The sequence below is a fragment of the Semicossyphus pulcher genome, unplaced genomic scaffold, assembly GCF_022749685.1.
Source record: "Semicossyphus pulcher isolate SPU_LCO1_2020_fin unplaced genomic scaffold, fSemPul1.0.p SCAF_2, whole genome shotgun sequence".
In the NCBI taxonomy this organism is placed as follows: domain Eukaryota; kingdom Metazoa; phylum Chordata; class Actinopteri; order Labriformes; family Labridae; genus Semicossyphus; species Semicossyphus pulcher.
This window is the reverse complement of record NW_027211693.1, coordinates 3638107-3652500: the sequence shown is the minus strand read 5'-3', so window position 1 is coordinate 3652500 and position 14394 is coordinate 3638107. Positions and strand designations below refer to the sequence as shown.

Genomic DNA, 14394 nt, shown 5'->3' with positions numbered 1-14394 from the left:
GAAATGATGCGCTGGCAGAGTGAGAGGAGGGACGGGCACTCTGGAGTATCTCAAGTCTTTATGGACGTTTTGTGCAGTGATGTCATCAGAACAGGAAGTTCCTCCTGCGTCGCCGCGTCTCACAGACGTGTTCATGTTGTCGTGTGTATGCATGTCGAGGCTGCAGAGTGGGAAAGCCCCTCCTGTTGTTCTGGTAGGAGCAGTGGGATGAGGAGGATGGTTATGGTTATGATGAGGACTGTTCTGACTCACAAAGACTCTGAGCTTCAGTCGGTCTCAGAAACGTCAGACTTTTATTATTCACGTAGAAAATGATCCTTTAAATCCAGTTAATCCAAATATTTAGACATATTCTGCTTCAGTCGTCTGTGAAGTTCTCCAGAAGCTGGAAGCTGATATTTTATGTGTCTGTAATTTCCTAAAGTTTCCTGGAAAGGTACAGGTGTGTCTCCCTGAGAGAGAAATGCTCATTATAAACACATGAATAATTTGGTATCAGAAACTTTCACTCTAAACTTAATTCTCTTTCTGATTCTACTTTTTGCTGTTGGCAAATTCCTCATTTGAAGACTTTCTAGTTTTGATTCTTAAATTGTAAGTTTGAATCGATATATTGTTCAAAGATTTATTAAATATGAATCTTTGACGTTTTCACAGAGAAACAGTTTCTGCTTCTGTGGATGTTTTGTCCAACAAGCAGAACCCGAAGAAAGATTAAATCTGCTTAATCAATCATGTCGGACACACAAACTATCCTTAATCTGATGGAGTGTTAAATAAATGACATCACATATTTGGCCACATGTTACTAAATGTGGAGAATAAATAACAATGGATGATATCAAATGTGGGAACAAGGCAGCTTCAGCTTTGGCGGAGATACGAGCTCTGAAACACGAGTGTTTTGGGTTAGAGAAGCTTTCTGTACAAGAAGACTCTCCTGCTGGCCTGGACCTGTCCAGGTTTCTACTGTCTCACACACACACACACACACACACACACACACACACACACACACACACACACACACACACACACACACACACACACACACACACCTCTGCTGTTTCATGTCTGTTGGGAATTTCCTCCAATGACACCCACATGTAATTACAAGGAAGCAGAGTTGCGTCACAGAATGGAGAGTTTCAGTGCAGAGATGAAAGCTCCACATCCAGAGGTGTAATATCTGACAGAGCGCCCACTCAGGCCCTCAAACACTGACATGTTTAACGCTTTAAAGTGACCTACAGGCGACCGCCTACTTCCTGTTCATACGACACAGACTGCTGACTGCTGCAGAGCTGTGAGCATGAACTAATCTTAGCCGTCTGTGAGCCGCAAGTTTCTGGACCAATTCCTTGTTTTAGTTTTGTACTTGAAGCCTCTTTCATTTCAGTTATGTTATTTAATACATTTCACAAAGTCAATAAGGACGTCCAAATCCATGTTCTGTTTCCAGTCTGATCAAGTGTGTGACAACATGACAGAAAGGATCCCTACAGAGATAGACCTTTTTGTTACAGAGGAAGATGATTGTTTTAACCACACACAGACGTTACATCGCTCTCTGCACACACACCAGACTCCATTCAGAAAACAGGGATTTAAGCTCACAGGACAGAAGCTGCTGCTCTGCTGCTGCCTTGATGGGTTAGCTTGTTTGTGTTATTGTGTGGATTTTGAGTTTCAAACGGTTATTTGGGATTCAACAGATATTTTTTGTAACACAAACAAACGAACTTGATCGTGGCACTTTTTGTGGACTTACTTTGATCGGGCACATTTGCTCCCAAGGACTGTTGCAGCCATTACTGCCTGTTTCATGGCTGTCGACTGAAGCATTTAACTGGAGCAATTTTAAAACTGTTTGTTTGTCTGTTAGTTTCAGAATGCCAGAATTACCCTAAAAGTTTCTTGATTTTAGCCTCTGAACTTTGTCCTGCAGCTCGGTGGTTTCTGCAGACACCTGAGTTAACTGCATCAGAATCAGATTAACAGATACCAACACCCTCTGCTGCAAACTCTACCCGACTGTTTCATCCTGCTAGAAGAAACACTGCTGGTGTTTAGAGTGAACATGCTCGAGCCAGGAAACCATTCAACACGACACTCGGTGTGTTTCTAGGAACTGGGTTTGTCTGCCGGAGCGTTCGATTGGCCGGCTGAACGGGGAAGAGGAAGTGGGCTTTATTTACTGTGGCAGTTGCAACGTTTGTGCAGGCGAATACCTGCAGTGACATGATGCACACACACACACACACACACAGACACACACACACACACACACAGCAGGAGCAGGAACACAATATCTGATTTCCTCAGAGACAGTAAAAGAAATTAAACCAGCAACAAGAAAGACAATATGATAGACAAACACAGGAATGAAGACTGGAAGTTTAATGCCATGTTTCAGATTCCTCTATAATATTAAAGTTTGGTTTGGATCAGTCGTCCTCTGAAGGTCTCTGAAGGTCTCTGAGGTGATGTTCGGTGTCGCTGCGATGTTTGGAAGCTGTGACTCATCTGTGTCAGAGAGGAGAAAGTGTCTCTGAACCACAGCAGAGAAAAAACGCTTCAAACCAACAGCCTGTGTGAGTCATCTGAGGAGCATCAGTAAGAACTGGATCTCATAATTCAGCCAGTTAGATTTTCCACACCAGAGTTCACTCTCACTTAATGTGCCCTTTAAACCTGAGCATGACTGTAGTTCAATCCTGGTCTGTCTCTTTGTATGAGGTAACTCTCGCCCCTCCAGTGGACGTCTGCAGAGTTCATCTTTGTTGTTTTCATCATTAATCAGATTGTTAATTATCGTAGGAGCCACAATGAGCTTTGTGCCTTTGTTAGTTATCTGTTTATGTTGCACTCCTTGTTTAATCACGTCCGGTAACGGACACCTGGCTGTGGTTTCACCTTCACTTACCTGTTCGACTGAGCGGTGGGATTTCAGACAAAGTCGGTGTGTTGTGCTCAGATTGCATACCTGTCCCCAACTTTATGAGGGTCGGCTGATTGGAAAGACACTGACAGAGGTCACTAAAAAGACAGATGTTGTATATTATGAAATGTTATAATAGTGTCATTACTCCGTGAAGCATCACGGGGAGCTGGCATTTTAGTCACGTGGAGACATTTAGCATCATGAGGACCGTTGAGCAAAGTGTGGAGACATTTAACAAAGTATTCCATTAAGGTTATTGTGGAAAGGAAAAAATGAGTAGATGATTTTTAAAGTCGTCTAAAATTAGATGTTTTTGTGTCTCAGATCAGTAACTACCAGGGTCCGGCCCGGGTGGTGGTCCAGCTGGTGACGGCGCTGACCACCCAAGCTCAGCTTCACGCTCACAGTCTGGTGGGAAAACAGTGCGACAAAGGGATCTGCATCGCCGACCTCCAACCAAAAGACTCCAACATCAGGTCTGCAGGACACACTCACACTGCCCACTGAATCCTTTTTTAAAACAGGAAACCAGCACAGCTCAGATACGAGACTCACAGGTGGGTTTTTTGTCAGTTTTCCGAACCTTGGCATCCTCCATGTGACGAAGAAGAACGTGGCGAAGACTCTGGAGGACAGGATGATCGAGGCCTACAGGATGGGACACAACTGTGGAGTCTCCATCCACCCCGAGATCGACGCCCTGCAGGGGGAGGTCCGAGTCCCCAGAGAGCTCAGCGGTCAGTCCTGTGTGTGTGTGTGTGTGTGTGTTTCTGTTCAGCTATCTTTGTGAGGACCGAGTGACGTTTCAGACCGTAAGAGGACATAATGGAAATAAAGGGACATTATTCACTAATTAGGGACATTACTAGAAAGGTGGGACAGTTTTGGACAGTGAGGACGTTTTTAGAAAAGTAAAGACAATTTCTGAAAGTGAGGTTATTTATGGAAGTTCTTACTGTTTCTGAAAAGTAAAGACAACGTACGCAAACAGACATTTGTGGAAAGCGAAAAAGAATTACAACTCACCGAACTCTCGAGGGAACTGGGGACAGTTGTAGTTGTAGTTGGCACATTGTTTTGGAAACTGAGAGTGCCTCGGAGAGAGCGAATATTATCCTCTCTTATCTTACCATTTCCCCTCTTAATTAAAATTGTATACTACCTACATGTCCATCAGCTTCCTGACTAACATTTTCATGTTCTCATGTTTTCTTTGGACTTTTGTTGTCATCTTGTTTCACGGAATCAACGTGTGTCTCTCCTTTGTCTGCAGATCACCAGCACACTGTGATCAGCACAGCAGCGGCTCTTCAGGCTAAAGAAATGGACCTCAGCGTGGTTCGGCTCATGTTCACAGCCTTCCTCCTCGACAGTGACGGAGGTTTCTCCAGACGACTCGAGCCGGTCGTGTCCGAACCGATCTACGACAGCAGTGAGTCTGAACACAGTGACACAATCGTACGCACTAGTCTGCCTCCGTGTATCCTTTAACCAACAGGGCGGTTTGTTTTCCAGTTCTGTAGGTGTCTCATTTACGAGACAGGTTCAAGTCAAATTGTCGGGATGATGAGCAGTATTTACATCTCATCACCGATTGTGTCATTGAAATCTGAGCGTTAGACTTGAGTTTACAAGCGTGGGTGTGTCTGCAGAGAGCGATGTAACGTCTGTGGTTAAAGATAATCCTCCTCCTCATTAACACAAAGGTCTATCTCTGTAGGGATCCTTTCTGTCATGTTGTCACACTTAGAATAACAATCTGAGCTGAAACAAATCTTGAGCTGAGGATTACAGTGAAGTCGTGTCAGATCGCATGGTTTCATTTCCCTCTTCCTGCTTTGTTGGTTTCCGCACGCTGCAGCTTCCTCTCAGAGGACTGAAACCTGCTCCGAGTTCAGGATCTTTTTGCACTTTCAATTTAGATTCAGACTCAAACTCAACATTTTTCTGAGTCTTCCGTTTCCACTTCTTATGAATGCGTTTGTAAAAAGTTTTTTCCAGAAGTGACCGTTTCTGTTCTGTTTGCCCCTAGAGGCTGCCGTTAGCATTACAGCCAAGTTAGACAGCTGATTATTTATGTATCCCTGGAGTCAGTTCCTTCTGAAGGTGGAACTAGAGGAAAGATCTTTGGGTCTATTTAATCACATGGGTTCATCCTCTGGACAGCAGGAACAAGGTTAGGGATCATTATTTGATCAGCAGACTGAACTCTTCAACTCTACAGAAACAGAGATTTAAGTGTTTTAAAGCCACAGTTTGATCGATCAGCGCTAATTTCAGGAACTTCTTTGCATCCTTAAGAAGGTTTCAGAAGTCCTTAAAGATGAGGACAATGAAGACGTCTTCAGTTGATGCCAAAATGAATATAAATTGAAGTGAAATCGTCAGGTTTGACGGTCGTAAAACACCTTTAGCAGGACTTTCATACCTCTCCACGGAGGCGATATGTTTGGAGCTTCAGATTCATTTTCCCATCAAGCTAAAGGAAGTATTTTTTCAGTATTTCATCCAGAGGAAGAAAAGTCCGCTGAAAGTCCTTTTTTGTCCTTTTTAACTTTTTACAAGAGTGAAGTTCGCAGAAACAAAGTTTACAGTGCACAGTGAAGATCAGTGAACATATAAAGGAAGGGAAAATAGGACAAAAGTCGTCAACATGTAAGCACTGGATCGTCTTATATGTGAGACACACAACATGTCGATCCGTCAGTGATGCTGAGAACAAAAGAAAAGTGTCTTTTTCTGCTCCAAACAACGTTTTGTTCTCACAACGTTCTGAGAATGTTACGTGCATGCTCTGGTAATGTTCTGAGCGGTTTGTATTTGGTTCCCAGAATGTTCCTTTTTAGATTTGCAGAACGTTCTGTGAAAACACGTTCAGAAAGTCGCAGTGAGAATGTTAAAATCACATTTCAAGAACGTTTTATAAATCACGCTCTGATAGTTCAGGCCGAACTAACATCCTGAAAACATCCTCAGAGTGTTGCAGTGAGCACGTTCGACCTTTGTTTTATGTTTATGTTTTATAAAAGGCCTTCTGACGTCCCAGGCCTCGATAACATCCTGAAAACATCCTCAGCATGTCGCACTTAAAACATTTGTCTTAGTTTCAGTTTTCACGTTACCAGAACTTTATTTGAAATGATAAACATCCTTAAAACGCTCTTTGAACATTCGATTAAAACGTTTTCTTTCAAACGTCATTAGAACTTGCAGGTAATGTTTGCCGATGTTATGGGAACGTTCCTGCTGGGATCACACAGCAGCATGGATTGTCCCTGCAGGTCTCTAAACCGTCCGCCGTGTGTCTGTTTGTTCCCTCAGAGGCTCCGAACGCCTCCAACCTGAAGATAGTGAGGATGGATCGGACTGCCGGCTGTGTGAGCGGAGGAGAGGAGGTCTACCTGCTCTGTGACAAAGTCCAGAAAGGTGAGACACTGTTTCTGTCATTTTACAGACACACAGGTGTGACACCAAACTGCCCAGAAAGGTGAAGCAGAGTTCCAGTCCTTCTCTCTCCTCTAAACGGCTTTCACAGTGTCACAGTGATGTCATGAAAATGTCAGTGAGGTCCAGGAGTGTTTGTTTCTGTCAGCTGATGTCCCCACCTGCTGGACGCTTTGTGACATCCTGTCACACACGTTAAAGGAACATTTAGTGATTTTATCAGTGATGCTCGTCTCAGCTGCTTTTGTTTAACCCTTTAAAACCCGGCAATGCCAGTTTTAGAGCAGACACATTTTAACAGAGGTGAAGTATTACACACTTTTTATACCCGTGGGAAAAGATTATTTACAGCAGTTACTAAGAATAGAAGAAGAATAGACATCCCTCTCTTAACGTGCTGCGAGTTTTAAACATCATTTAAACAATCTGTTTCCTGAATGCATCGTCTGAACGCTCCCTGATCAGGTTTCTTTTATCAGGCAGATTTTTCAGGTTGTAACTCTGAACCTTTTGGATCATTTGACCTACAGTAAAAAGGTTTAGAACCTGAAAAGTTGGTTCCCAGCTTTGACCAAAACAGAAGTTTGGTGTGACAGAATTGTCATTATTGGAAGGAGCAATTTGTAAGATATGATATCGTGGACATGACCTGAAAAACTGCATTTGGCTCCTTTTCTTTCTTCTCTTGTTGTTAGCAGCTGCAAATACAAACATCATGCATGTTAATTATTATCTTCTTACTATCTACTATCTATCTGATTATCAGACCTCTGAACTTTATTTGAATGCAGTGAGGTCTGTTTCCCTGGTGGGAGTAGTTCTGTTCTTTGTTCGTCTGGAGGAAGTCCAGCTTCAGGGAAATCCCCTCCGATATGTAAATCCCCGAGGAGTAAGAGCCCGATTCAGGCTGCGGTGATTATTTTAGGTCCTGCTTCTGTCGACTTCTTCGTCTTTGTTTGGCCTGTTTGTCGTGTTGGGAGAGAACCAGCAGCTGATCTGGACTCAGCTGCTTACAGGTCAAATGAACAACAAACACTAACAGCAGCGGCTCAGAGGGTCACAGCTCCCCGACAAAACACACAACAAACATTACTGAGAGCAGCAAACGGGGACATGCGCCCCTCTGGTCTGATGTTACACTCCTTATACTGATTGTTCATCATGTATATTGATCGTGTGTTTCCAGATGACATCATGGTTCGGTTCTTTGAAGAGGACGACTCGGGGGTGACCTGGGAGGCGCTGGGAGATTTCTCCCCCACAGATGTTCACAGACAGGTCAGTCAGGGGAGATAACAGTACCACTGTTTAAACTAGTTACACGAGTAATACTAGTTACAGTTACTTATTCTGTCCTCGGTCGTCAGTTCGCCATCGTGTTCAAGACTCCAAAGTATCGAGACCAGAACCTCCAGAAGCCGACGCCCGTGTTCGTCCAGCTCAAGAGGAAGTCTGACAACGAGACCAGCGAGCCCAAACCCTTCACCTACCACCCCCAGATCATAGGTGAGTCAGGTAGCTCCGCCCCCAGATCATAGGTGAGTCAGGTAGCTCCGCCCCCAGATCATAGGTGAGCCAGGTAGCTCCGCCCCCAGATCACAGGTCAGTCAGGTAGCTCTGCCCCCAGATCATAGGTGAGTCAGGTAGCTCCGCCCCAGATCATAGGTGAGTCAGGTAGCTCCGCCCCAGATCACAGGTCAGTCAGGTAGCTCCGCCCCCAGATCACAGGTCAGTCAGGTAGCTCCGCCCCCAGATCACAGGTCAGTCAGGTAGCTCTGCCCCCAGATCATAGGTGAGTCAGGTAGCTCCGCCCCAGATCATAGGTCAGTCAGGTAGCTCCGCCCCAGATCATAGGTCAGTCAGGTAGCTCCGCCCCCAGATCACAGGTCAGTCAGGAAGCTCCGCCCCCAGATCACAGGTGAGTCAGGTGGTTCCGCCCCCAGATCACAGGTCAGTCAGGTAGCTCCGCCCCCAGATCATAGGTGAGTCAGTTAGCTCCGTCCCCAGACCATGATACTTATCTGTGCAACTGCTCACACATTTTCTACTGTGTCCAGACAAGGAGGAGGTGCAGAGGAAGAGACAGAAGACGTTACCAAACTTCCATGACTTCAGTGGTCATGGAGGAGGAGGAGGAGGAGGAGGAGGAGGAGGAGGTCTGTACAGAGGAGGAGGAGGTCCTGCTGCAGGAGGAGGACCCGGTTCTGCAGGTGGAGGAGGAGGTAAAATCAACTGGGGACGCTGTTGAAGAAAATCTGAAAATGAAAACTTGATGAATTTAAACTTATTACAGAGAAGTCTGTGTCAGCTGATGTGTGCTCGATTCGTCCCCCAGGTTACTTTCAAGGCTTTACCACCTACAACTATGGTGCCGGAGGCGGAGGAGGAGGTGGTGGTGGTTTCTCCACAGGTTACTCAGCGGGTCTGGGAGGAGGAGGCATCAAAAACGGTGAGAAATAACCAACAATGCTCACATCAAAGCCTAAAACCTGGGCCCTGTTTTCTTCACATTTTGGGATCTCACTGACTCACAGGAACGTTAAAAGTACCGTCCTGTAATCGTGCTTGTTTCCAGACTCCATTGACAATAACAGTCATTTACCTTACAGGACTCTAGAGTTGCTGGTATTCTGCTCTCTCGGCTGATTAGTTTGTTTGTTTGGTTTTTGACTAAGGTGATAAAAGGTGAGCTAGGATCACAACACAGCACAACAACACAAACTGACTGACTGATCGAGGCAGCAGTAAACCAGGAGCGACGTAACGTCTGTGTGTGGTTAAAACAATCATCTTCCTCTGTAACAAAAAGGTCTATCTCTGTAGGGATCCTTTCTGTCATGTTGTCACACACTTAGAATAACAATCTGAGCCTGTCAGTGGAAACAACAAGAACTTTTAGTGGATGACCTTTGACCCATCAAGGATTATGTTGCAGCCATTACAGCCTGTTTCACTGCTGCAGGATGAACACGTCTACTGGAGACATTTAAACACTTTATGTACCTGTGAGTCGTTTAGAGCCATTAATATGAAAAAATAGGCCCCAGGCTTAAAACGGAATTTTAGTGACATAACTTATTTTTTGTTAACATTACATGAACTTTGTGTTAAAGCCTCTCAGGGTGAAGTCGCAGACGACAGCAGCGACGACGGAGATCCAGATGACGACTCGGGTTCAGGGGCTGCAAGGAGACTTGCAGCCCAGCCTGAAGGCCTGGAGGTGGGGGAGAGCACTGAGGAGGGAGGGGTCAGTGTGGAACCAGAAGCAGACAGAGGTACACAGTAGATAAAAAATGAACTCATACGGATGTTATGTTGAAACAACACAGTCTCACTGAGCTTTATCCTCTCTGTTAAAATGATGTTCTGTTTGTGCTGCAGACGAGCGGCTGGTTATCAGCAGACAGTTGGAGGCTCTCTTTCAGTACTCAGTCACAGGAGATTCAGCGTACCTGCTGGCTCCACAGCGCCCCCTGATGGACGCGCAGGACGATGATGGAGACACGTCAGTGTATTTTTTAAACACAAAATACACAATTAAACATAAAAGCTTTAATGAGCATAAGGAGTTTTATAAAGAGATTTGTAGATCTGTTTAGCAGTGCATAAAGTCTTTCTGTTACTTCTCTTTTCAGCGGGCTCCATTTGGCAGTTCTCCACAGCCAGCAGGAGGCGCTGAAGAGTCTGACTCAGGTCGTCTCTGCTCTGCCCGGTGAGGAGATGCTCAACATGAGGAACCACCTCTACCAGGTACTGAACTACTGAAACTCTGCTGTCTGTTCTCTGGCATCTCTGAACAGCAGATCCAAATGTTCCAGGTACCAGTGTGTCGCTGGTTAAGAAGACACCAGCCTCATTGACAAAAACAGTGATTTTACCTGATAGCACAGAGGAGCTGCTGGTCTACTGCTGTGTCGCCCTGTTAGTTTTTATGTTATTTTGGTTTACTCAAATACTGAAGTGACGATTTAAAACACCGAAGTCACACAGCAAGACAAACGACCTGACAGACTGAGGCAGCAGTGGACCAGGACCTCTTGTTTTCTGCAGGTGTAAAGTACTTATTTATTCTGGTGGTTTTGATGAGAGCAGGGGCAGAGATCCAGGAGCATTACCAGCTAGGAATCAAGGTGCAAGGAACGTTCTGTAGCAGGGAGCAAGGAAGCTTCCTCTTCAGGATGCAAGGAGGAAAAAAGGAAACAGAAGACTCTAACCTCTGCCTCTGTGTATCCCAGACTCCTTTGCACCTGGCTGTGATCACGCAGCAGAGGGAGGCGGTGGAAGCGCTGCTATTGGCCGGCGCCGACCCAACTCTGACAGATCGTTACGGCAACACAGTTCTCCACCTGGCGTCCCAGCTGGAGGGAGGAGGGATGGTCCAGTTCTTACTCCACCACAGAGAGCTGAGAGGACTGCTGGACCACACCAACACAGCAGGTAGACACACACACACACACACACACACACACACACAGGTTTAGTCAATGTTTAACCTGTCTGATAATCCTCTGTCTGTCTGGTTTCAGGTCTGTGTGCGATACACCTGGCCGTTCTGTCCAATCAGCTGTCTTCTCTCAGGGAGCTGCTGGGGGGCGGGGCTAATGTGGAGGCTCAGGAGCGCAGCTGTGGACGGACCGCCCTGCACCTTGCCACCGAGGCCGAGAACGTGTCTCTGGCTGGCTGCCTGCTGCTGGAGGTACACACGGGACACTGGGAACACTGGGACCAATCAGAGCAGGGGATGGCAACCTTTAGCTTTACTGTGTTTGTGTGTTTGCACTGGTCAGGTTCAGGTTGTACCACTAAGATCTCATGGTGTGTTTTCTGTCTTAGGGAAATGCCACGGTGGACTGCTGTACCTTTAATGGCTCCACCCCCCTTCACATCGCTGCAGGGCGGAGCTGCATCAAGCTAACCGCTCTCCTGATGGCTGCAGGTAAGAAGACGATCCTCCGCTTCTCTCACAGTACACACTGTTTGACACCTTTCAGACTGAGTTCATATTTGTGTTTACAGGTGCAGACCCTCACAGGGAGAACTTTGAGCCGCTGTTCTTCAGGGAGGAGGAGTGCTGTGAAGAGGAGAGGGAGGAGGAGGAAGATGAAGGCTACATCCCAGGAACCACTCCATTCAACATGGCCGCCAACATTCAGGTACAGCAGCAAACACGGGCTGAAGCTGCAGAGTTCAGACTTTACTTCTGCTTCTTTATGAAAGTAATTCTCTCCTGATGTCTTTCAAAATAAGAGTCTGAGCCAAACTAAAGAAAAACTCGAGTCGCTTTCAGCTTTAACTTTCTGTTTCCCACCAATGGACGGAAGGACTTATTTTACAGCCTCACTCCACTGAAACATGCTGCATATATATGAATGTGCGTGTCTGCAGGTGTTGGAGCTTCTGAACGGTAAAGAGTACGAACCAAAATCTCCACAGAGACGCTTCAACCCTCCCCAAGGTGAGTTTATTCCAAATGATATTTTAACTGTCAAATCACACAACAACACAAACTAACAGTCTCTATGAACTCTGTCTTTATGTGTGTGTGTTTGCAGGCGACCTGTCGAGCCTGGACGTGGAGGTGAAACAGGAAGTGTGTCGCTCCCTGGAGAGTGAAGGATGCTGGGAGAATCTAGCTCACAGTCTGGGTCTCGGGATCCTCAACACGGCCTTCAGACTGAGCCCCTCCCCCGCCAAAACACTGCTGGACAGCTACGAGGTTCACACACACGCACAAACACACACATTTGTTATGAACTCTGACCCCTGGCTGTAGTTAGAGGACATTCCTCGTGGTGTTTTTGTCCTGCAGGTTTCAGGCGGGACGGTCAGAGACCTGCTGGCTGGTCTGAGGTCAGTTGGAGACAGGAGAGCACTGAGCGTCCTGGAGGAGGCGCTGGGTCACCATGATGACCAGGAGAAGCAGACGACCAACGAGATGAGAGGTGAGCAGACGTGATGATTACAGCCTGGTCACATGACAATAAGACAAAGAGTCACTGAGCCGTGGTGTCTGTCCACAGGTGAGCCTCTGAGCGCTCAGGTTCGGGACCTGAAGGTGGACGTTGGGATCGACAGCGGGGTGTGTGACAGCGGGGTGGAGCTCTCCACGGCATAGATGTCTCCTTCGTTCGTCTCCAGAACAATTCATGAATTCATCTTTAGTCCATCCATCATCCACCCATCGATGTCTCCGGGCTGAGCCGAGGGACACGCCCCCTCTTCATGTCGGATTTCAGGGCGCAAAGTTGCCCCTCACAAAGATTTGTACCTGTTTTTAATGAAATATGTCGGATGTGTTCATTTTTTAACCCTGATGTTACAGAAAACATGTTTTTTTTGTGTTTAAACTAAACAAAGTTTCACAAGCAGTTTCTCTGAGGAGCTAAAAGGTCGATTTTTGTTTCATAGAAAGAAAAACTAAATATTTGGTTTGATGTTTTTCAGGCCACACTACACTCCAACAGCTCCACCAAAGAATGTACATCTGTTTTTTATCCCTTGCTCAAGACAGAATTATTTTGAAGCATCATTATGTATCTATAACTGCATTTCCAACACAGGAAGCTGGAACATTATTTTACATCCCCAAATCTTCCCTGCATGGGGACAGTCCTTTAGTACATGTTTAAGAACCTGCAGCCACAAAAGAGTTTGGTTTGTTTTGCTCCTGCCAAACAACGGAGCATGCAGTAGACAGACCGATAAATTCTAGGAACTTTTGAGCTTTTATGCTGAGAAGAAAATCCAACGAGAAAGCAAACAGCGACCCGCATTGATGAGGTTTTGCATAAAAAGATGACATCGCTGTTGTATAGTCGTGTGCAAAATGTTGTCTAGCTGCTCCTTTTCCATACGTCTTCGGACTAATTTATCTTGTTGGGTTTTTACTTCCTTGAAAAGTAGTTCCTGGTACATTGGACTGAAATGGAACTAAAGACTGTTCTGGAGCTTTGTAACTTGGTTTGTGCAAGTAAGAACCTCCCTGCAAGTGTGTGACGCTTTACGCCGGTCTTAGCTTGGTGTCCTTAGTGATGACATCATGGCAGAGACGGAGAGCAAAAAGTCGACAGGGTAAGTCTCCGGGCAGGAGTAAACCTCTGACTGAGTTTGACTTGTTGGTGAGAGAGTGAGCCAAATCGTAAACATCCCAGTTCTGACATAATGTTGCTTTAAAGTAATAAACCACTCGAACGTACAGCCTCACACTGCAGCACCTCCTCAGCAGACACTTATAATATCACAAGGTTGAAAAAATAATAAATTTGGGTTTGTAATTCGTTGATCAGTTTAACCCTGATCAGATTCACGTTGTGTCGGCTGCTGAATGAAAAGATAAATTGAGAGTTGAATGTTGTTTCTGAAGCAGACGTCTGGCGTCTGCAGGGGGAAAGGTGCTAATAATACTGAATGATTGTAAAGAGGCTGATGCGTCCTCAGGATTGTTTCAGATCTGTCTGAATGCAACACTCACATGTAAACATCATATAGACGTGTGATTATTGTATTCAGACTCGAGAGAATGTGAAACTGTCCTTTTTACGTGTGCATGTTTAAAGATTATTTTTTAATCTGTTTAGTGTTTTTTAATTTTAAAGGCATTTATTTTCTGTCTCCTCTCTAACTCTCTGCGACAGTGACATCATCTTCATGAACTTGTTTTTAAGCTGTTCTGTCTTCCCCTTTGTCAGATAACATGATCGACTGTTAGCCCAAAAGAAAAAGAAAACGTATGTGAAGCATTGTGGGAAACGAAGTCCAGTGTGAAACCAAAGCTTCTGTGTGTCTCCAGCGGATGATATTTATATCTTTGCCCTGCACTGTACAGTTCATCACCAGCTTTTCTTTGGTTCAATTGTTATTTTTTAAATAAAGTGTTTTTTATATTTACTCATGTGTTTTCCATATTCTGTTACAATTGATTTTTTAATACTGTAATCCAAATTCAGGCAATACCTTGTTCAGACATTTTAATCTTGTTCAACATTTTCTCAAAACATTCTGACTTT

The 14394-nt window shown here is 45.3% G+C and overlaps 1 protein-coding gene across 1 annotated transcript in view; it reads left to right on the top strand.

Annotated features, from left to right (window-relative positions):
* Positions 1-12584, top strand: part of nfkb1 (nuclear factor of kappa light polypeptide gene enhancer in B-cells 1) — a 22646-nt gene extending 10062 nt beyond the window's left edge. Inside the window, exons 6-24 of the mRNA XM_069669624.1 lie at positions 3269-3420; positions 3518-3681; positions 4218-4376; positions 6266-6370; positions 7575-7666; positions 7756-7894; positions 8446-8610; positions 8724-8837; positions 9502-9663; positions 9770-9893; positions 10024-10138; positions 10624-10825; positions 10915-11084; positions 11222-11324; positions 11405-11541; positions 11774-11843; positions 11941-12104; positions 12198-12330; positions 12409-12584. Coding sequence (XP_069525725.1) covers positions 3269-3420; positions 3518-3681; positions 4218-4376; positions 6266-6370; positions 7575-7666; positions 7756-7894; positions 8446-8610; positions 8724-8837; positions 9502-9663; positions 9770-9893; positions 10024-10138; positions 10624-10825; positions 10915-11084; positions 11222-11324; positions 11405-11541; positions 11774-11843; positions 11941-12104; positions 12198-12330; positions 12409-12503 — 2565 coding nt within the window. The 3' untranslated portion in view covers positions 12504-12584. The remainder of the gene's footprint in view (positions 1-3268; positions 3421-3517; positions 3682-4217; positions 4377-6265; positions 6371-7574; positions 7667-7755; positions 7895-8445; positions 8611-8723; positions 8838-9501; positions 9664-9769; positions 9894-10023; positions 10139-10623; positions 10826-10914; positions 11085-11221; positions 11325-11404; positions 11542-11773; positions 11844-11940; positions 12105-12197; positions 12331-12408) is intronic.
* The last annotated feature ends 1810 nt before the right edge of the window (positions 12585-14394 follow it).